This window comes from Anguilla anguilla, chromosome 8 (assembly GCF_013347855.1).
Source record: "Anguilla anguilla isolate fAngAng1 chromosome 8, fAngAng1.pri, whole genome shotgun sequence".
Classification (NCBI taxonomy): Eukaryota; Metazoa; Chordata; class Actinopteri; order Anguilliformes; family Anguillidae; genus Anguilla; species Anguilla anguilla.
This window is the reverse complement of record NC_049208.1, coordinates 34,542,966-34,566,725: the sequence shown is the minus strand read 5'-3', so window position 1 is coordinate 34,566,725 and position 23,760 is coordinate 34,542,966. Positions and strand designations below refer to the sequence as shown.

Below are 23,760 nucleotides of genomic sequence, written 5' to 3'. Positions count from 1 at the left end.
GGTGATCATTGCTGCTTGTGAAATGATACTCTGTGTTCCCTGTGATGTTGTGGTACAGAAGTGTGTGTGGTTCAGCAGCAGCTCTGTTATAGGTTCTGTGTGACACAGAGAAGCTCCTCTTCAGTACAGAGGGGTGTGTATTCAGGACTGTGGCTCATTGTCGCCCCCTACTGCCCTGTTGTTAATACTGGTGTTCCAGATCAGTGCCTCCACCCTCAGCACCTGCAGTAGGTCCCAGCTGCAGCAGTGCAGTCTCTGTGCAGTCTGACTGAGGGAGGTTTTTGTACGGCTCTGTATCACTGTGTGAACACATGGCCACTGTGGTAACTCTGACAGTAATAATCTCCTGCATCTTCAGCCTGGACTCCAGTGATTTTCAGTGTAAACTGAGTCCCAGATCCACTCCCACTGAAACGATCAGGAATCCCAGTCTGGCGACTTGTGGCATAATAAATCAGAAGTTTAGGAGCCTGACCAGGTTTCTGCTGGTACCAGCTGAGGAAGTTGCCACTGTAAACGCCCTGACTGGTTGTACAGCTGATAGAGACAGTGTCTCCCAGCTGAACAGACTGAGCTGCTGGTATCTGAGTCAGAACTATATCTGCCATTGATTCTGAAAAACAAAATATGAAAATGGATGACAATTACCTTAATACTGACAAACAACATGCAATACTCTGGTTAATTTTATAATACAATGAGGGCAATTTTTGTAAAAGCAGTTTTGTTGTGAGAAGTAAAAAAGAAAATGTGAATTATAACCAAAATCCCAAGTTAAAACAGAGTTGTCTAGCTCACCTTGTACAAGGAGTCCCAGCATCACCAGCAGTAAAAATTTTGACATCATCATAATGCTGCTTGTGTCAGTGTCTGTGAAATGACTGTTCAGTCACTGATCAGTATTGGGAGTCTTAAAGTGTGTGGAGCAGTGAGGCAGGACAGGTATGCAAAGCACCTTCCTCTATACAAATCCTGTCACACACAGTTAGAGGAGCTCTGATGTGTGAACAGCAGTGGGTCTATAGAGGGCTGGGACTGCACTACTCACTGTTGTTTTTACCCAGTCAAACACTGAAATGTCAATATTACTGTTTCTGACATTGTTCTGTATGCTTTGATAGCAGGTTCATTACAAGAGTTCGGAAAGTCAATAACATCCATCAGGTTACAGGGAATTATTCATTTTCAGAATATCCATATATAACTCATGAAAAGTGAAACACTGTAAATTGTCAATGTCCCCTATTTTCACGCAAAAGACCTTCTTTCTCTGTATTTAGTGCATTTGTATTTTTACAACAACCAATGAAGATGCTTTCTTTTTCAATATTCAAACAACAGCACTAACCTTGAAGTACGTATTCTACATTTAAAATAAAGATTTATTTTCATTTTTGTCCCAAACAGTAATTCCTCCATGAAATCTGGAGAGCACAGAAAATCCTGCTCTTCCCCATGTACAGCCGGCAGCCTCTAATTTTCATTTTGCTCTCAGCCAGCTGAGCAGCACAGCCACTGAATCTGGGAGCTCACATTGTGCAGCTGGTACAGGCAGACTGCAGGCACACAGTCAACCAGAGGAATCACTCTGTCCTCAGTGAGAAAGGGACGACTGAACTGAATGAATCCCTCCCTCCTAAGGTGACCATACAGATAATGATGTGTTCCCTTCTACACAGCGGCTCACAGGATTGGTCAGCAGTGCCTATCTGACTGTAGTTTGTGCTCTTTTATTATGGTGTTAGAGGATCTGATCAGAAGCAGCAGTGGAGCTCTGATTGGTCAGGGTGTGTAACAGCAGCCTGTGTGATGTGTGCTGGGAGAGCTCTGGACTGAGTGACTCTTCTGTGCTGGACTGCCTGCTGTTCACTGCTGCTGGGTTCTGTGATATCTTGTGCTAAACTATTTTACAAAGAATTCAAAATACATAATCATTGGAAATTCATCAAAATTACATTCCTAAATAAAGGCTAGGATGCACTGAAATGCAAATGTAGTGTAATGTTCTTGAATAGGGAATCTGAATGATTTCATAATAATCCACTGTAGCTCAATGTTTTCGAGCAAAGCCCCTCAATGTCTCGGGTGAGTGGCTCCCCCCTCAGCACCTTCAGTAGGTCCCAGCTGCAGCAGTGCAGTCTCTGTGCAGTCTGACTGAGGGAGGTTTTTGTACGGATCTATATCACTGTGTGAACACACCACCACTGTGGTAACTCTGACAGTAATAATCTCCTGCATCTTCAGCCTGGACTCCAGTGATTTTCAGTGTAAACTGAGTCCCAGATCCACTCCCACTGAAACGATCAGGAATCCCAGACTGGCGAGTTGTGGCAAGATAAATCAGAAGTTTAGGAGCCTGACCAGGTTTCTGCTGGTACCAGTAGAGATGGTTGTTGCCGTAAACACTCTGACTGACTGTACAGCTGATAGAGACAGTGTCTCCCAGCTGAACAGACTGAGTTGATGGATCCTGAGTCAACACTATATTTGCCATTGATTCTGAAAAACAAAACATGGAAATGGATGTCAAAGCGCATTCATATTCTCAAACACTGTGCAATATTCTGGTGAATTTGACTACACATCTATGACAACGCTGTGAACAAAGTTGCTTTGTTAAATGTAAAGAATGAAAATATAGCGTGACGAAAATCCAAAGTTAAACTGGATCTGTCAATCTCACCCCGAGCAAAGAGTCCCAGCATCACCAGCAGTAAAACGTTTGACATCATCATAATGCTGCCTGTGTCAGTGTCTGTAAAAGGACTGGTCAGTCACTGATCAGTACTGGGGGTCTTAAGGTGTGTGGAGCAGTGAGGCAGGACAGATATGCAAAGCCCCTTCCTCTATACAAATCCTGTCACACACAGTTAGAGGAGCTCTGATGTGTGAACAGCAGCGGGTCTGTAGAGGGCTGGGACATGTGCTCTATTCACTGTTGGGATGAAATGACTGAGTGCCCCACCCAGCTGTCCTTGTTTTCTCTCTATTTCTTGTCACTTCTCCCGATTTCCAGTGCGTGCAGGATCATGAAAAGCAGCCAGAGGCCAGAGTGAAGGAATACAAACAGAACCGCAGTAATTACACCAGTTCTTCAGTGATTGGGAGCAGGCTCTTCCAGGAGGGGCTCCAGCTGCAGCACTTAGAGCCCCCCCCACCTCCAGATTAAAAGGCCACTGCCCAGAGCCTGGGGACCTCGCTCTGGGACTGCTTCACTAATGGTATGTGATTCTCCCCACAGATGCTGACTGTCTGTGGCCCTCAGTGAACCCCAGTAAACTGGGAGTCTGTTCTCACCTGTAACCCTTTCACTCCAGCTGAAGAAACCACTACACAGTTTTTTTTTTCCTTACTGCTTAACTTTTGTGTTTGTCAAATACAAAGCTTGCAGCATTAGACATAATAAAGATCCCAAAATTTGTTTGTAATACTGTTTATGACCCATTTTAAAGTTCTAAATAATTTCCAGGCATTACAAATGTATGTTTTCTTCAATTCTGGAGTTGTAAAATTGTGAATAATTAGCCAAACACTTCTGGATTCAGTGAACATTGTTTAATTTTGGCTTAGATTTACATGCAAATCTGCACTTCACCTGCAGAAACCCAGTTTGGCAAGTTCACCAATAGCATTACATTACAGGCATTTAGCAGACGCTCTTATCCAGAACGACTAACACTGTATCCAATTATACAGCTGGATATATACTGGAGCAATGCAGGTTAAGTTCCTTGCTCAAGGGTACAATGGCAGTGTTCTACCAGGGAAGGGAACCTGTGACCGTTAGGTTGCAAGACCAACTCCTTAGCCATTATACTACACTGCTGCCTGGCAGGAATCAAGGACAGCATCCAAAGAGAACGTGAATCACTCATCTGCTCATCTCACACTACTACTCCTGTCACAGTCACGCATTTTATCATTTCTTCTGAATATATGAGTATTTGCCACAGAATGGGCATTGAAACATATTAAATGTTACTGATGGAAACTTAATTAAAATAGCACCATAACCCAGGGCTTCCCAAACAGTACAGGTTGGTCACCTGACATGAGTAGCCTATAGGGGTCGCATAAAAATTTGGATTAAAAAAAAGTTTTAAAAAAATTGTAATTGTAATTAGCATTTTATTTATTTATTTATTCATTCATTTATTTATTTTGTCTCTTTAAAAAATGTGAATGTAGGCTTCTACATGTGGGACATCACAACAACTTAACCACAATAAAGCAATGACACATGAGAGGTCGCGGTATATCGTGAATATAGTCATGGCTAAACGGTGTTGTTAGGCACAAGGTGCGTGTGGATGTTTACGTCTCGCAATTTTTGTCAAAATTTATATGGGATCACATCAGAAGAAAAGTTTTGGAACCCCTGCCACATCCATCAGGTACAGGGAATTATTAATTTACAGAATATCCAAATATAACTAATGAAAAGTGAAATACTGTATATTGTCGATGTTCCCTGTTTTCATGCAAAAGACCTTCTTTCTCAGTATTTAGTGCAGTTGTATTTTTACAACATGCAATGAAGATGCTTTCTTTTTCAATATTCAAACGCCAGCACTAACCTTGAAATATGTATTCTACATTTTAAATAAAGATTTATTACCATTTTTGTCCCAAACAGCAATTCCTCCATGAAATCTGGAGAGCACAGAAAATCCTGCTCTTCCCCATGTGCAGCCAGCAGCCTCTAATTTTCATTTTGCTCTCAGCCAGCTGAGCAGCACAGCCACTGAATCTGGGAGCTCACATTGTGCAGCTGGTACAGGCAGACTGCAGGCAAACAGTCAAACAGAGGAATCACTTTGTCCTCAGCGAGAAAGGGACAACCGAGCTGAATGAATCCGTCCCTCCTAAGGTGACCATACAGATAATGATGTGTTCCCTTCTACACAGTGGCTCACAGGATTGGTCAGCAGTGCCTATCAGACTGTAGTTTGTGCTCTTTTATTATGGTGTTAGAGGATCAGATCAGAAGCAGCAGTGGAGCTCTGATTGGTCAGGGTGTGTAACGCAGCCTGTGTGATGTGTGCTGGGAGAGCTCTGTATTGAGTGACTCCACTGTGCTGGACTGCCAGCTGTTCACTGCTGCTGGGTTCTGTGACATCTTGTGTTAAACTTTTTTACAAAGAATTCAAAATGCATAATCATTGGAAATTCATCGAAATTACATTCCTAAATGAAGGCAGGATGCACTGAAATTAAAATGTAGTGTAATCTTTTTGAATAGGGAATCTGAATGATTTCATAATAATCCACTGAACCTCAATGTTTTCAAGCAAAGCCCCTCAATGTCTCGGGTGAGTGGCTCCCCCCTCAGCACCTGCAGTAGGTCCCAGCTGCAGCAGTGCAGTCTCTGTGCAGTCTGACTGAGGGAGGTTTTTGTACGGCTCTGTATCACTGTGTGAATATATCTTTACTGTTGATGTAGTGAAAACTCTGACAGTAATAATTTCCTGCATCTTCAGCCTGGACTCCAGTGATTTTCAGTGTAAACTGAGTCCCAGATCCACTCCCACTGAAACGATCAGGAATCCCAGACTGGCGTGTTGTGGCAGCATAAATCAGAAGTTTAGGAGCCTGACCAGGTTTCTGCTGGTACCAGTGGAGCCAGTTGCCACCGTGAACGCTCTGACTGACTGTACAGCTAATAGAGACAGTGTCTCCCAGCTGAACAGACCGAGCTGTTGGATACTGAGTCAGAACTATATCTGCCATTGCTTCTGAAAAACAAAACATGGAAATGGATGTCAATGCACATTAATATTCTCAAACACTGTGCAATATTCTGGTAAATTTGACTATACATTTATGAAAATGCTGTGAACAAAGTTGCTTTGTTAAAAGTAAGGAAATAAAATATGGCATGACGAAAATCCAAAGTTAAACTGGATCCGTCAATCTCACCCTGAGCAAAGAGTCCCAGCATCACCAGCAGTAGAAAGACCGACATCATCATAATGCTGCCTGTGTCAGTGTCTGTGAAAGGACTGGACAGTCACCGATCAGTACTGGGGGGTCTTAAAGTGTGTGGAGCAGTGAGGCAGGACAGGTATGCAAAGCCCCTTCCTCTATACAAATCCTGTCACACACAGTTAGAGGAGCTCTGATGTGTGAACAGCAGTGGTTCTGTAGAGGGCTGGGACCCGTGGACTCTTCACTGCTATTTTTATCTGTTGTGATGCAAGAACTTCATGCCCCACCCAGGGGTGCTCGCTTTTCTCTCTCTTGCCTCAATCTCAAAAAAGATCTGTTAATATCCAACACACAGTTTTTTTTTCTCTTTTACTACTTTTGCATTACAATTATGTTGTACAATTAATGTGTTAGAAAGTGAGACTTTTTAACACAGACTGTGTTGAAATTACACAAACTTTTTTTTTTTTGTGTGTGTTCTTCTGTGTTTTTAACCTTGCATGGACATGCGTTAAAAAATGATACATTATGTGTTGTCCTTAACACTAAAAAGGCCAGAGCCGACCCCATCGGATGTCTGGACTTTAAAATGCAAAGTACTCCAACACTGCAAATGTAATACCCTCCTCCTTCCATAACTTCTCCAAAATCACTGGGCTTAAAACAACTGCATTGTCAGAACTGTAAAAAATAAAGAGTCATTGAAGAAATACAAACAGTTTGTGCCATTTTCTTCACAACACCCCCCACCAAACAATAGGCTACAGGTGCGGAAAACCAGGTGTGGATTGGTTTCTCTCTTCTCTGGCACACTATGCAGCAACTGAATGGCAGACGCTTTGTTATGAATTTCTTGGTGAAGTGCTATCGAAACTAATTTTGCTCATATAATCACACAAAATGGATTCACTGCAATTATTTGATGAACGTGATTTACTTTGATTATTGACATCAGTGTGGGGATCAATGATTGTGGGCATTGTATTCTAGAAAAGATGGGTTTATAACTCCCTGAAAATAACACCCCTGACATACGTTCAGGTTTTCACTGAAAAGGTACCTTCAGATATAAACTCTGAATAGACTACAGGATGGCAAAATCATGCAAGCGAATGGGACTGGAGGAAGCACTGGAATTCATCACATGGTTAAAGTCAGAAGCAGCAGCCGCCAAAGCAGCCACGGTCACAGCATCACCTCACACACACATCACTCCTGGGAAGAAAACTGAGTGCCAGGTTGGTAATGCAGTCAGAACAAAACTAAAGATGAGTGAAATGCAATCGATTTGTGTGTGGTACCTGCCCACGCAAACAACCAAAACTGTGCGTTCCCTGTGGAATTGATGTGTAAGAGGACAGAAAGTACATTTATAACCTCAATCAAAATAATGGGAGCTAACGAAGGATGAAGCGAGCGGAATTTGTCTTAAATATTGCACTTAGTATTTCTTCAACTTCAACTTTTTCCATGATGTGTTTTGCTTGTTTTAAGTGCTTTTCTGTCAGGGAACAGGGACCAGGACCCAAACGCAGGGTGTAAAAAACTCAAACTTCAAAAGGCAAATCCAAGATAGTCGGGCAGAATAAAACACAGGCAGGAACACACAGGTAGAAAACACAAAGGGAAACACATGCGGAAACACAAGGAACTAGCACCCGAGTCAGGAGAGCAAAGAACTTAAATAGACAGGGAAACTGATCAGACAAAGGTGAGCACAATTCACAATTAGACCAGACAGGGATGGGATAACGAGACGCAGAAAAAAACAATGATAGAATAATAGAAAACAACGATCCAATTAACACTGGGGAAACTAAAGAGGGAGCGAACAGAAATACAAACTGAAGTGCTGCCATCTGGTGGCCCAAAAAGGAAAAACAGAAACAGAGCCGAATCCTGACATTTTCTCAGTGTGCTTGTAATAAATCTTTATGCATTTTCCCTTACCAATATAACAAAACCTATATAAATAAGAAATAAATATGTTGAACTTGAATTTCAAGAAAAGAGTTTTGCAACGTTTCATAATATTCATGAAATTAGGTCACCGTGTGGCTAGACCTTGGAGACCTCACTTTGGGACTGCTTTACTAATGGTAGCTGATGTTCCCCATAGACATAGACTGAAGCCTGGAAGCCTCTTTGAAATCAGATCTTGGCATTACTGTACAAAATTAGTCAGACAATGGGAGTATAAAGATTGAGTCCTGGTTTCAGGGAATATTTCCCCTTAACTTGGAGTAAAACTGGATGTCCAGCTGTATTTCTTCGCAGTCTAATTTGTGAGTTCAGCAATCAGTGAACCGAAGTTTCCAAACTAAATTAGGTCAATGAAAAAGGTTTAATGCTTGTAAAGTAAAATATAATGAGGACAAATGTTAAGTATCTGAGATGAGAAATGTTTCAGTTAAAATATTTGTAAAAAATATTGTTTATTGTATATTTGAATGTCCCCGATATTGTGGGATTTTGCACAGTAGAAGACATGGCCATTGATATTAGGAACAAACCAAGTAAAAAATATCCTTTCTAGAGTGTAAGTTTTCATAAGCTGTTTAAAATATGAATTTAAATAATGTTTTCTTCCATGAGGCAATGCTTGTTATTTGATACTTTCATGTGACACATTAATGATGAATGACCACATTCTCTTCAGATGATTTAACAAGTTTTAATTAAAGGATTTTAAACAGTGCTTCGTATGCATGAGTAAATTGGCTGTAGGAATAGTAGGAAACCCTGAAAACTGCCAAACTCTTGGTGCTGTATGGGCCATGCCACCCGCCAAGGCATAACAAAATAATATATTTTTTTTACAAAGACAGAAAAAATGCACTTCTGTCAGGACCACTGTCATCAAAGTAGAACTTTATTGACAATAAAGGCAATATAGTTATGTTTGGCGGTATGGCTCTGTTCTGGAGCTCTCCCGCCAACCACACAGCCCGCGTGGATAAGGCCGGGAGGCCAGCAGCCAAACCCCCCTAGAGGGGTACACACAGAACAGATCCAGCAGCAAAGCAAGTTCTTAACACATAGGGATGGAGCAATGCAAATTCTTGACACATAGGGATGGAGCTGGGGTGGTGGAGGGGATTTACAAAGCAACGTGCAGCAGCTTGCATGCAGGAGGAGCAGCCGAATGAGTAGAGGGAGGCTGTTTAAGTAGACCGCCCTGTTAAGTAAATGTACTGTGATAGGCGAACATCACTCAGCTAAGCCATCAGCTGATTCAGCCGGAGCGCTTGACTCTCGTGGCCTGCCAGAACTACGCGATGCTCCATTTTATGCAATATATATTTAACCAATGCAATATGGAAGAACATATTTTGTCTAATATGTTTGGAACCATACACATATATATATATATATATATATATATATATATATATATATATATATATATATATATATATATCTCCTCATAGATCACAGTCCCTGAGGAGAGAGAGAGAGACGGCCTGAGGGCTAGGAGTTGTTTACAGGGGTGAGTAATAAAATCTCATGTGCATCTCACAACTTTCTGGAGTGATATTGTGTATACGCAGAAACATATTACTGTTATAGTGTGCTTTTTATATTTTTTAATGATTTAAAATACTAATGATCTAAATTATTGTTTAAATGCGTGAGGCTCATAAAAATGTTGCCAGAATTGTATATTTGTTGAGATAACTGTTCTTAATAAAATACTTTTTTAATAAAATACTTTTGTCTGATTTTGAGAAATGTTTGTCATTTGTGAGAAACAATGCTTTACAAAATATTTTTAAGGACTTTAAGAAAAATTCAAGTTATCTTTCTTATGTCGCTGTTAATACAAAACTTTCTCATATTATTTTCTATGTAAAATGACTGGATAAATACATTTTAATGTCAACTTGGAGTGTTACTAGCTGGCTGAGAATTCATTTAAAACACAAGGACGTTAAGTACTTTCTTGTCAAATAAAAAACAAAAAATGTATTATGGAAGTTTGGTGTTTCAGTGCTGAGCACCTCAGTGTCCCAGGGTCAGTGCCTTCCCCTTCAGCACCTGCAGTAGGTCCCAGCTGCAGCAGTGCAGTCTCTGTGCAGTCTGACTGAGGGAGGTTTTTGTACAGCTCTGTATCACTGTGTGAACGGCCAGCTACCACCGATCTGATGTAAACTCTGACAGTAATAATCTCCTGCATCTTCAGCCTGGACTCCAGTGATTTTCAGTGTGAACTGAGTCCCAGATCCACTCCCACTGAAACGATCAGGAATTCCAGACTGGCGACTTGTGGCAAGATAAATCAGAAGTTTAGGAGCCTGACCAGGTTTCTGCAGGTACCAGTGGAGCCAGTTGCCATTGCTGTCAATGTAAACGCTCTGACTGACTGTACAGCTGATAGAGACAGTGTCTCCCAGCTGAACAGACTGAGTTGACGGAGACTGAGTCAGGACTATATCTGCAATCGATTCTGAAAAAGAATAAACGTTAGTTTGAACATAAATATTTCAGCAAAGTGTTTATATAATTGTGAACTTGAATATAAAACAGCAAAAGATTTTGTGAAAAATTATCAAACATTTTCTAAAATATGACGAAAACCCCAAGTGATCAAATTCAATAAAATGAGATTTTCTCACCCTGAGCTAAGAGTCCCAGCATCACCAGCAGTAAAAAGACCGACATCATCATAATGCTGCCTGTGTCAGTGTCTGTAAAAGGACTGGACAGTCACTGATCAGTACTGGGGGTCTTAAAGTGTGTGGAGCAGTGAGGCAGGACAGGTATGCAAAGCCCCTTCCTCTATACAAATCCTGTCACACACAGTTAGAGGAGCTCTGATGTGTGAACAGCAGTGGGTCTGTAGAGGGCTGGGACATGTTGACTATTCATCGCTAATTTTAGCTGTTGTGATGCACGGACTTTATGCCCCACCCAGCTGTGCTCGCTTTTATATATTGACACTCTAAAAAAAGATCTGTTAATATCCAACACACAGCTTTTGTGTTACTAATTTTCATTACAAATAGGATATACAATTTATGCGTTAGAAAGTGAGACTTCTTAACACAGACCGAGTTGAAATTACACAAAACGTGTTCTGAATTAGACATGCAACCGGCCTTATTTAGATATCAATCTCTTGCTGTTTCATAGGTATGAGGAATGCCGCCCCACCAAGGCATAACTTCGGGGGATGGCATAGCAGTCATCCCAATATATGAACAGCTATCTGAGAAATGGCACACATACATGTTCCCACTTTCCAGCATGAATGAGTGCAAACGTAGCTAAACCTAGACTAACCCTGCATTTATATTATTAATAAAATAAAATTAAATAAATACTCCACAATGGAGTATTCAATACCCCTAAAGAGTAGTTAAGTTAAATGCATACTTTTTTAAATTCCATAAAATGATAAAATCTAATTGTTTTCAGAAAACTCAACTAGATTCTAGAAGTCGTCCTTCTTCCCAGGTATTTTTGCAAAAAATGTTTGTGAATTTTTATCATAGGAATTTGGAAATATCGGGAGGCAAAATGCCTCAAAATAGTGATTCAATTCAATACATGCCACTTTTACAAATTCAATAAAATAATGAAATCAAACTGTTTTCTGCTAAATCCAGTATATTCTTGAAGAAGACATTCCTAGGTATTTTTGCAATGGATTCCGTGCATTTTTACTGATGGAATTTCGAATTATAGGATGGCAAAATCCTACAAAATGGCCATTCAATTAAAGACATGCAACTATTAAAAATTAAATGAAATAACTAAAACAAACTGTTCTCTGCAAACTCCATGACATTCTTGAAAAAAAGCCTTCCCAGGTATTCATGCCATAGACGTGCATACAGTACTTAACTAGACAGGAAAGGACGCCTTCAGCTTGTCTAAGCTTGCGCAGTCCCTGGAGTAAATCTGTACTGCGCATGTTGAGAACAAAACGTTGGAGCTCCCATTAGGTGAATCAGGAATATCAGACTATTGAAGGCATCATAAAACATCAGATGCAGCCATACAGGCCCAAGCCATCACACTGCCTCCGCCATGCTTAACAGAAGAAGTAGTATGTTGAGGGTCCAGAGCAACTCCGCTCTTTCTCCGCACTTTCACCTTTCCATCACTCCGGTCGAGGTTCATGTTTGTCTCATTTACTAATCAGGCTTATCTTTGTTTTTTAGTTTTTTCTTTTTTGTTGCAAATTCCAATCTCTCCTTTCTGTCCTTGTTGCTGATGAGAGGTTTACATCTAGAAGTGTAGTCTTTGTAATTTGCCTCTATGTTTTTTCACACTGTCCTGTGATACTTTCACTCCTAATGTATAGAGATCACCAGCAATCATTTGAGGATTTAGCTTTTTTCCCCACATTTCACCACATTCTCATTTCTTCCATGGATGGCCTGAATGCTGGTGACTCCTAAGTCCTCCAGTATTTGGTTTCATTGCTATCAAGCAAGTTTAGAAAGAAGCCATTTGTCCTAATGCTTATGTTGACTTAGAAAAAGAGTACTTGAATGGCATTGTTGTAATATAGTTCAATATGAGTTAAAACATATGAAATCAATGCACATACTGAATTTAGCCCCATGGTCGTTTGCTTTGAAATACAAATTTGATTACTACAGAGGGAAACAACTGCTACACAACTGTCCCAGTACATTTACATGAAACTGTAGTGGATCCCAAACATGATAGTGGTGGAGGTTTCCAAACAAGTTCATACTTCAATTGAAATCAGAATGAGTAAGCAGCTATATGCTGAAGATGTATTTACAGTAGTCCACTGTATTACAACTACAGTAGGCTATGTGTAACAATGTATTGTTATTTCGCATGTAAGGGATGTGTCATCGTTCGGTGTTTCTGTTTCTGTTTTTCCTTTTTGTGCCACCAGAAGGAGGCACTTCAGTTTTAAATTTCTGTTCGTTCCCTCTTTGGTTTCCCATGTGTTAATTATATTATTGTTGAGAGAGAGAGAGAGAGAGACACACGCACACACACACAAACACATAAACGGCCTGAGGGCTAGAAATTGTTTGCAGGGGTGATTAATAAAATCTCATGTGCATCTCACAACTCTTTCTTGTGGTATTGTGTATACGCATTAGTGTGCTTTTTATATTTTTTAATGATACTTTTGATATGATATTTTTTTATACTAATGATCTAAATTATTGTTGAAATGCTTGAGACTCATAAAAATGTTGCCAGAATTGTTTATTTGTTGAGATAATTGCTTTTAATAAAAAGCCTTTGTCTTATTATGAGAAATGTTTGTCATTTATGAGAAACAATGCTTTACGCAATTTAAGGTCTTTCAGAAAAATTCAAGTTATCTTCATTATGTTGCTGTTAATACAAAACTTTCTCATATTATTTTATATGTAAAACGACTAGATAAATACATTTTTATGTCACCTTGTAGTGTTACTAGCTTGCTGAGAACACATGGAACGTTTGTACTCTCTTGTCAAATAACAAACAAAAAATGTATTACGGAAGTTGGGTGTTTTAGCGCTGAGCCCCTCAGTGTCCCGGGTCAGTGCCTCCCCCCTCAGCACCTGCAGTCGGTCCCAGCTGCAGCAGTGCAGTCTCTGCGCAGTCTGACTGAGGGAGGTTTTTGTACGGCTCTGTATCACTGTGTGAACGGGTAGCTGCTGCACTGCTGACAGTAATAATCTCCTGCATCTTCAGCCTGGACTCCAGTGATTTTCAGTGAAAACTGAGTCCCAGATCCACTCCCACTGAAACGATCAGGAATCCCAGACTGGCGATATGTGGCAGCATAAATCAGAAGTTTAGGAGCCTGACCAGGTTTCTGTAGGTACCAGTTTAGACAAGTGCTCACACTCTGACTGGCTGTACAGCTGATAGAGACAGTCTCTCCCAACTGAACAGACCGAGCTGCTGGATCCTGAGTCAGCACTTTATCTGCTTTTGATTCTGAAACACAAAACATGGAAATGGATGTCAATGCATATTAATATTTTCAAACAATGTGCTCAATTCTGGTACATTTGACTATATTATGATGGCAACTTGTGTGAAAAAAGGTTTCTTGCGAAAAGAGACAAACAGAAATGTGAACTATAACTAAAACCTCAAGTTAAAATAGTTCTGTCTTTCTCACCCAGTACAAGGAGTCCCAGCATCACCAGCAGTAGAACGTTTGACATCATCATAATGCTGCCTGTGTCAGTGTCTGTGAAAGGACTGGACAGTCACTGATCAGTCCTGGGGGTCTTAAAGTGTGTGGAGCAGTGAGGCAGGACTGGTATGCAAAGCCCCTTCCTTTATACAAATCCTGTCACACAGTTAGAGGAGCTCTGATGTGTGAACAGCAGTGGGTCTGTAGAGGGCTGGGACACGTACACTATTCACTGCTATTTTCATCCAGACAGCATATTTATAGTATGCGTTAAGTGAATTACTTTTTTAAATTAGATTGCACTTTTATAGATCCATAATATGTCACGGGTGACAGCATACTGACTAATATGCCAGAAATCTGTGTATCTGTGTTGTTTGTTCTGATAGACGTTTCAGTATCAGAAATAAAACATTCTGTGACATCATGCATGCACAGGAAAAGATTCAAATGTGGTATATCCTTGTCAAAAGAATATGTACTAAAACACTGTTATAGTGAGCTTTTCCTCTTGTCATTATGAGCCGGTCCTTCCTCATATTTAACACTATAGTTTTCAGATGATTATAATGAGATTATTTGTGTTATCAGAGGGAATACTGTGCTAACTGTAGAAGGGAACTCTCTACTTCACTCTCTACTGCTATGTTCTCCAGTGTAGCAGTGGAACGTCCATTATTATTTCATCATTTATTTATTTATTTATTTTTCTATCTGAGGTCATATTTATTGAGTCATGCCTTCCACCTTCCATGCGCAGTTTATCAATGTCCTCCATCACTTTGTGAGAGCACAGAGAAACTATATCTCCTATAATGCACATTCTCCCAGCAAACACTTCTTTCCCTGCACTGCAGATCGCTCACTTACATGTACAGGGAGAGAGTACATCCTGTTCAGCTTATATAGTCAGACTACTCCATTGTGTGGCTGCATTAAACTGCACTGGTTCGGTCTAAGTGTAATACCAGCCTGGGTTTTTTCACAAAGCAGGGTTACTGAGTTAGCTGGGTAACTGTGCTGAGTTAAACCCAGAACAGCTCTTTTTACTTCAGACTATGTGCCTTATGTTGGATGGTTCTGGGTTTTACTCAGTGCATTTATCCAGCTAACTCAGTAATCCTGCTTTATGAAACAGGGCCCTGTAGTTTCCTCTCCCTCATTATACTGTAGTGCTTTTATATCAGAAGAAAAACAGTGCTCTCTATCGCCTCTCTGTGGTCACACAGTGTAATGGCAACTTGTGCCATGTATAGAAGCTCAACCCATAGTGGTGTCACCTACAGCCATAGAATGCTGATTACTTGAAAATTTGGAAGGGAGCACAGGGTCAATCCTGCATTACTTATTCAAATTTGGCCAACATTAAGCTTAAAAAAGTCTTCAGTAAGCATGAACATTTCTCCTATTGTAAATCATGACGATACTTATGAACAATGCTTTTGCTCATACCTGCATCCATGCAAATGAATGAGCGAGATTTCCTATGATGTATCAGTTTTTTCACAACCGAGGGTGAAAGTGAAGTCAGTGCTGAAGATGGAGCTGAATTTAGAGTTGGGAAAGAGCAGGAGGAACACTGCTGGGGGGTATGAGAGCCACTCTCATCACTGAATGCTCTGTAGCCGGTAGCTCATTGGTATTCGGTATTAATTTCCAAAGATGCTGTGCAACTACAGGACATGAATTATCCTAGAATGTTGCTGGGTCTCATCATCGAAATTAAGGGAATATTGACCAATGTCCAAAAAATCTATTTTGATCCTTAATTATAATTTACCCCTGGAAAAACCTCAAATACGTACAAACTTTACATTCAAGATATTTCACTTGTTTGTGTTGAGTCCCACCTCTCGTCCAGGAAATGTCATTGAATTGCAATTCTCCACTCCAGTCTTTTGTTAAATCGGTGCATCTTTTCCTTGTGTTTACAAAGTGCTGATATCTCAAGTGTATAAGTGCCACTATCTCAAGTGTATTCATTCAATGAAAAGTTTATGCTAAAATAATTAAAACGGATCTTAAAAGGAAGGTTTTGGATGTGCTCACATTTGGAGAAATTGTATTAAATATTAAAAAATGAGCGTTATTAATGCACAAAACAGCTCAGAATTTGTGCAGAGCCCCTCAGTGTCACAGATCCATGTCTCCCCCCTCAGCACCTGCAGCAGGTCCCAGCTGCAGCAGTGCAGTCTCTGTGCAGTCTGACTGAGGTAGGTTTTTGTACGGCTCTGTATCACTGTGTTCGCAAGCTGTTCTGATCCTGAGTCAGAACTATATCTGCCATTGATTCTGAAAAACAAAACATTGAAATGGATGTCAATACACGTTACTATTCAAACAATTTGCTGAAATCTGTTTATTTGGACTAGTCTATCATGTCAACTTTTGTGAAAAGAAAACAATGATAATGTGATCTATAATATCTGAAGTTAATGTGGATCCATCATTCTCACCCTGTACAAGGAGTCCCAGCGTCACCAGCAGTAAAACGTTTGACATCATCATAATGCTGCCTGTGTCAGTGTCTGTGAAAGGACTGGACAGTCACTGATCTGTACTGGGGGTCTTAAAGTGTGTGCAGCACTGTGCTGGACTGCCTGCTGTTCACTGCTGCTGGGTTCTGTGACATCTTGTGTTAAACTATTTTACAAAGAATTCAAAATACATAATCATTGGAAATTCATCAAAATTACATTCTAGGATGCACTGAAATTAAAATGTAGTGTAATCTTTTTGAATAGAGAATCTAAATGATTTCATAATAATCCACTGTAGCTCATTGTTTTCGAGCAGACCTCTCAAAGTCTTGGGTGAGTAGCTCCCCCCTCAGCACCTGCAGTAGGTCCCAGCTGCAGCAGTGCAGTCTCTGTGCAGTCTGACTGAGGGAGGTTTTTGTACGGCTCTGTATCACTGTGTGAATATATATTTACTGTTGATGTAGTGGAAACTCTGACAGTAATAATCTCCTGCATCTTCAGCCTGGACTCCAGTGATTTTCAGTGTAAACTGAGTCCCAGATCCACTCCCACTGAAACGATCAGGAATCCCAGACTGGCGACTTGTGGCATAATAAATGAGAAGTTTAGGAGCCTGACCAGGTTTCTGCTGGTACCAGTAGAGGTTGTTGCCATTCCTGTCAGTGTAAACACTCTGACTGGCTGTACAGCTGATAGAGACAGTGTCTCCCAGCTGAACAGACTGAGTTGACGGAGACTGAGTCAGGACTATATCTGCCATTGATTCTGAAAAAGAATAAACGTTAGTTTGAACATAAATATTTCAGTAATGTTTATATATAATTGTGAATTTGAATATAAAAACAGCAAAAGATTTTGTGAAAAATTACCAAACATTTATTAAAATATGACTAAAACCCCAAGTGATCAATTACAACGAAATGAGGTTTTCTCACCCTGAGCAAAGAGTCCCAGCATCACCAGCAGTAGAAAGACTGACATCATCATAATTCTGCCTGTGCCAGTGTCTATGATCACTGATCAGCACTGGGGGTCTTAAAGTGTGTGGAGCAGTGAGGCAGGACAGGTATGCAAAGCCCCTTCCTCTATACAAATCCTGTCACACACAGTTAGAGGAGCTCTGATGTGTGAACAGCAGTGGGTCTGTAGAGGGCTGGGACACGTGCTCTATTCACTGCTGTTTTTCCCCATTGTGATGCAGGGACTGCGTGCCCCGCCCAGCTGTGCTTGTTTTCTCTCTCTTTCTCGTCACCTCTCCCGATTCCCAGTGTGTGCAGGATCATGAAAAGCAGTCAGAGGCCAGAGTGAAGGAATACAAACAGAACTGCAGTAATTACACCAGTTCTTCAGTGATTGGGAGCAGGCTCTTCCAGGAGGGGCTCCAGCTTCAGCACTTAGAGCCCCCCCCCACCTCCAGATTAAAAGGCCACTGCCCAGAGCCTGGGGACCTCACTCTGGGACTGCTTCACTAATGGTGTGTGATTCTCCCCACAGATGCTGACTGTCTGTGGCCCTCAGTGAACCCCAGTAAACTGGGAGTCTGTTCTCACCTGTAACCCTTTCACTGCAGCTGAAGACATGGGGAAACCCAGAGCACAGATAAAGACAACTGGAATAATTGAAGACCAAATTGTCTAGTTCAGTATAGTGCAGTTTAGAGAGTCAGAGTCCAGGTGATACATCTGGAGCTCCAGGCTGCGTCGAGGCATGGTTATGGAAGGAACAGGTCTGCAGCGGTCCATGACCAGAGTGAGGGACAGGGCTGCAGCAATCCCTTGAACTCAAGGCAAGGAAGCAAGGAAAATTGATCTCTGAACTCAGGGCAAGTGAGGGGAAGGATCCCCAGGGAAAAAGAAACAGAGACGATAAAGTCAGGCACTATAAATATTTTTAACATGCAAGGTAAATGTAGTCTTTGCCCAAAAAAACTAGAATAAACATTATATGGACTTTACCGAACTACCAATTGTATCTGCTCCATGTAGACCAGCTTGACGCTTGATGCTAAGCTACCTAGAGTGTGAGCTCTGTAATGGTTCGCTTGACACATTGAATGTGTGTAAACAGCCCATTGACAAGTGCTCCTTATATTTGATAAGTGAGCATCTGGTCCTGCTGGTTTGAGTGGCATTACTGCAAGTTTGCCCCGGTCTGCTCAGCAACCCAGACACCCACATCAAAGTTCATAAACTCCATGATTATACTTGACCATTTAAGAGTATATAGATCTATAGGAATGACTAACCTATAGGATCGACTGAAGAAGTATTGAGCCTACACTTAAAGATGGCGATGCGTATGAAGCCTGCATATGCAGAAGGAGATGGAAGCTCTATAAGAGAAGGCTCTACCACCCATTGTAATTTTAAATAAATATGGAATTTTCACATACCCATTATCTTGTGAGCCAAATAATATTTGTGAGTTACTTATTCCTTGATGAGGAGAGTTTGGAATAAGTCACTCACAAAGATATTCTGGAGGAAAACCACTGAAACCATTTTTTCAGCATCCTGGAGGGACATCATCTTTCATAATAAAGATATGTTCCTCAGGTGGAAGAGGGCCACATTTATGATATAATTAATGTGAGCCTGAAAGGAGAAATTTGAATGAAACGTATGATAACTACTTTGGCAGAGGCAGAGAAGCCATTTATATTTAAAGAAAACTGTAAAAATTTATCTCTAGGAGATTTGGGACCTACTACGAGTATCTCAGTCTCAATAGAATTCAACATAGGGAAATTTTGGGTCACCCAAGCCTTTACGTGTTTAAGACAGGCTGCTAACTTGGCTAGCGGATCAACATCACCTGGTTTAAAAGGTATATAAAGTTGTGCATCATCTGCAATGCAGTGATAGTTAACACCGTGTCTGCTTATGATATTACCCAAGGGGGACTGTGTACAGAAATTAAGAGCATAGGACTAAACACAGATCCGTGAGGTACTCCTGAGTTTACCTAGGAATACACAAAGTACTTATTGTTCACTTTAACAGACTGAGATCTGTCAGTGTCAAGAGACTGAAACTTCCACTTTAGTATCAGTGTTATTACTTCAGGGGCAACAGTGGTATTGATCAAATAAAAATACTAAATGAAGTTGAAGTGGCCATTGGCTCAAGAATGATATCTTTTAAAGTTGTGTTCAAAATGCGGTCTGATAAAGACAAAGAAAGATACAAGGACTAAACTGTTGAATAATTGAATAATTACCATTGTGGCTGTCCTTGGTACTGAATGCCTCCGAGGTTTGCCAATAGCAGGTATCTACGATGCCATCCAGAGGAGGTGATGAGCGTTCATCTGCTCATCTTGCACTACTACTCCTGTCACAGTCACATAATTTATCATTTCATTTGCATCTATGAGCATTAGTCACAGAATATGCTTTGAAGCATATTTAATATTAATGACTGAAACACCATGTCCCCTTTAGTTGATCTGTTTTTCGATCGTCTTCATTGTCGTTCCAAGATTCTCCAGCAGGGGACCTCCTAACGCTACACAGTCCGTCGGATCAAAGATCTGGGGAACAGGCAGGTTTTTGTACGGCCGGTTAATTAGACTCAATCACTGTGGTGCACTTTCGGTGGCGGGACCAAACTGGAAGTCGGCAGTAAGTGGCTATACAAACAAGGCTTTTCAACATTTTCCGCAGAAATATTAGAAGATTCTATCTGTTTTAATACATTCATTTTACATTACGTTTCTGCGGGTTGTTTGCATTTTACATTCCACATTCTATTTTCTGCCGGCTGAATCAGTCGTTGAGCTAGAAATAAAATAAAAGATATGCATGTGAAAAGCTCAAAAGAGTACTATAGCCTACATTTGCGTCGGATACATACAAATCCAATTACATGCAACACATTCTTTACAAGCGAATCGTTGGTACATTTGAAAAGCTGCGTGAAGTCTTGAAGAATGGAAAAGCCAACGGTCGGCTGTGTCTCTAGAGTGAGAGGTTTTTGTACTGCGCGTGAATGAGTCTGTATCACTGTGGTACACTTTTGGTGGCGGCACAAAACTGTCAGTTGGACGTAAGTAATTCTCTTCCACATCCTTCACCTGTCGATGTTTTTGCGTTCCTTTTTTTAATATGCTGCAATTTTCCGACGTTCGATGTCGTGAATCAAAATTGTAATTCTGGAGATGCGTGAATGAAAAACAGAAATGTTAGTCAGATTGTCAAATGATGTCAAATACTTTTTATTCTAGCCCATATTGACTTCAGGCAGTTTGTCTTTATCGTAGGCCTATTGATGTTTAGATGACCGTACTGCAATAACTTTCTATTTTGCGCTCGAGGTGAACTAAATTAAATTGCATTGGCTCCCTTGCCGTCGGCAGGATCACTCTGTAGGAGAATGTCGTTTTGCAGACCGTGCCATAAATTACAATCTCTTTCTCAGAAATGTGGAATAAAATAATGTTGTCCACCTAACACTAAATATAAAAAATTAAAATGATTTAATCAGAGTTATTTATTTTTCACACTTTAAAATGAAATTGGATCATAGCCTACTTCATACACCTTGTCGTTTGTGTTGGTTATGAAATCCGATCGTTTTATTCATTCAGATTTAGTTCATTTTAATGTTTATTTGCGATCGCATTATTATATAAAAATTGTTGTTACATTACAGACTTATGTTCTTATGTTCTGATGTCATAACATTCTCTAGTCTACGGTATATTATGTTTATATTTTAGATTTTTTTTAAAAAGCGAGGAATTTCCAATGCAATGAAAATATTTACCAAATGGGTCATTCTTTTGAAAACTTAATGTAAAAGTTCTATGAAAATTGTTTCTTGCTGCCGGAGTGCGCGTTCAGTTCATACACGTGAAGGAACACAACGGGAACCTCGTGGTTCATTCTGTAGGTTTTCAGCGTGAATATCATTATGTATCCATTCTTTTGCAAGACGTTCTGCGTATTGTATTGGGTCTATGGTAGGCTCCTGAAATAAGCTGCAAAAGTGGAGTAAATTGAAAGTACTGCACTAGAAGCAGTTCTGGTTGTGATGAAGAATTTTATCATTGTTAAGTAATACCGTCACGATCTGATAATAATGAATGCATGCAGACAGAACCTTTAATAATGCCAATGTACTTTATATTGTAGAATATGAAGCAAATGGGAATAAAGTCTATTCAGACATTCCAAATTAGTTGTAAGTGATAACTTCTGTATGACATTTCACGTCTCAGTCTCATTTTAAGGACAGAATGATTGACACATGGGGGTGGGGGGGGGGGGGGGGGGGGGGCGTGGGGGTGTCCACTGTCTGACCTCACTGTCTCTGCCGTGTCTCCCAGGTGACACAGTTCCCGCCCTCACAGTCCTGCCCCCCTCCAGTGTGGAGGTGAAGCAGGGGAAAGCCACACTGGTGTGTCTGGCCAACAAGGGCTTCCCGTCAGACTGGACTCTGCGCTGGAAAGTGGACGGTACCAGTAGGAGCTCGGGCGTGGCCGGGAGCGCCGGGGTCCTGGGGAAGGACGGCCTGTACAGCTGGAGCAGCTCCCTGACTCTCAGTGCGGACGACTGGATGAAGGCGGGGTCACTGACCTGTGAGGCCACAAAGGGCTCCCAGTCTGCCCCCCCTCAGACACTGAGGAGAGCTGACTGTGCTGAGTAGGGCGGGTGCAGGCCCAGCTCACACACTCTGATCACACTGTGTTTACCCTGCTCTGCTCTCAGCCTCTCTGCTCCTTACTGCTGCACACTGAGCTGGGCCTGTGTGTGAATCCTTCCTCCAGCCTGAGCTGTCACTGCTAATGTCTCACATGTGCTCTGCTTGTGTCCTCAACAAATATGCATACCTGCCTTCTTATTTGTGTTTGTGTGATTTTGGCAATAGCTGTTAGATAAAAGTCATTGAAATAATAAAGATTCTTTGAAAAGTTATTGTTTGACTGGCTGTTATTATAAAAAATAGACTTTCTGCTAGTGATGTTTTTGTGCAATATCTGTAGTGATTCCAGCAAGAGGTCAACCCTCACTCTGATAAAATCACAATTACATTCTTGCCACTGAAAATATTTTTGCAATAATCCTAAGAATTCAAATAAGATAATAAAAATACAACTTTAAAAATGCGTTAATTGGAAATGAATATATATCATTTATTGAGTCAGTGGTTTAATTCTAAATAGGTTTTCATTCCTGTCTGTATAGTATATTTGACACAAATGTATTGAGAAATCACTAAGAAATATTACATGAGATTTCTTTTCATGGAAAATACAATTATAATTAATTACAAAATTACTATATACCAACTCAAAGGAGACAGAGACCAGATGGAGGTGATGAGAGGTTGTGTGTGAAATTACTGATCTGGAATCAGTTAAGGAGGGGCAGTCCCAGCTCTGGAGGCCTGCTGAGAGGAGCAGTGATGTGTGAGCGCGCTCAGTGCAGTTCTGTGCAGCAGGATGTGTGCTCTGCTCACACTAACCCCCTGGGGACGGCCCAGACACCTGGCCACAGTGCTGCTCTATTCCCAGATTGAGTCAGTCCCACTGAGGGACAGCAGAACCAGCCTGCCCCGCCCTGCATATGCAAATCTGAGTTTCACCCCCACAGCTTGCAGTTTCTCAGCCCAAAATACCCCACCACTGAGACAGCTGTTTGAGCTTGAGAAGGTAGAGGGCTCATTTTCATAGTTAGCTAAGAATAGATTAGAGATTTCACATGTGAGGAAACATGCACCCTTACTTATCTGTGCTGAAAAATAATGTGATACTTAAATTTAAAGTTTAAGTATCACAATATAAGAAAACTTAAAATGTCTATAATCATAAATACTGTGAAATCTAAAAATTCAATTGTGCATTCAAGTGAGAAATTATTTTTTAAATGAAGATTAGCAGCCAAGAAATAATTATGCTTTCATTTTAAATGCAACAATGAATAAAGTAAAGAAGAATGCATTCTCGATTCATAAATATTCAGAAAACAACATATTCAAAAATTTGATGATTACAATTTCTATTTGTATTTCACATTATCCAAAGATTGTCCAAAAAATTGTATTTTCTCCATTTTAAAATTTTCAGTGGCTTCAATGAATGTTTTAGTCATTTAAATGTTTCCTTGTGATTTCATGGACTGAAAAATTTAATTGTATATGTTGCACTTCTCGAATGGAGAAAAATAGGTCCCCATAACTGTTAGGTTACAGGTTAAAACATTATTTTGGAGTCAAA

The 23,760-nt window shown here is 40.6% G+C and overlaps 5 gene segments (V, D, J or C); 1 reads left to right on the top strand and 4 right to left on the bottom strand.

Moving 5' to 3' along the window:
* Window positions 1–296: 296 nt before the first annotated feature.
* On the bottom strand, window positions 297–16,587 carry LOC118233625. The segment is given in 3 exon segments: window positions 297–613; window positions 5,920–5,944; window positions 16,544–16,587. Coding segments are annotated over 3 exon segments (369 nt in total).
* On the bottom strand, window positions 10,041–10,598 carry LOC118233504. The segment is given in 2 exon segments: window positions 10,041–10,375; window positions 10,545–10,598. Coding segments are annotated over 2 exon segments (387 nt in total).
* On the bottom strand, window positions 13,550–14,096 carry LOC118233535. The segment is given in 2 exon segments: window positions 13,550–13,857; window positions 14,045–14,096. Coding segments are annotated over 2 exon segments (360 nt in total).
* Window positions 16,588–16,972: 385 nt separating the features above from the next.
* LOC118233624 lies at window positions 16,973–17,578 on the bottom strand. The segment is given in 2 exon segments: window positions 16,973–17,307; window positions 17,478–17,578. Coding segments are annotated over 2 exon segments (387 nt in total).
* Window positions 17,579–18,249: 671 nt separating this feature from the next.
* Window positions 18,250–22,459, top strand: LOC118233623. The segment is given in 3 exon segments: window positions 18,250–18,291; window positions 20,537–20,588; window positions 21,871–22,459. Coding segments are annotated over 3 exon segments (414 nt in total).
* The last annotated feature ends 1,301 nt before the right edge of the window (window positions 22,460–23,760 follow it).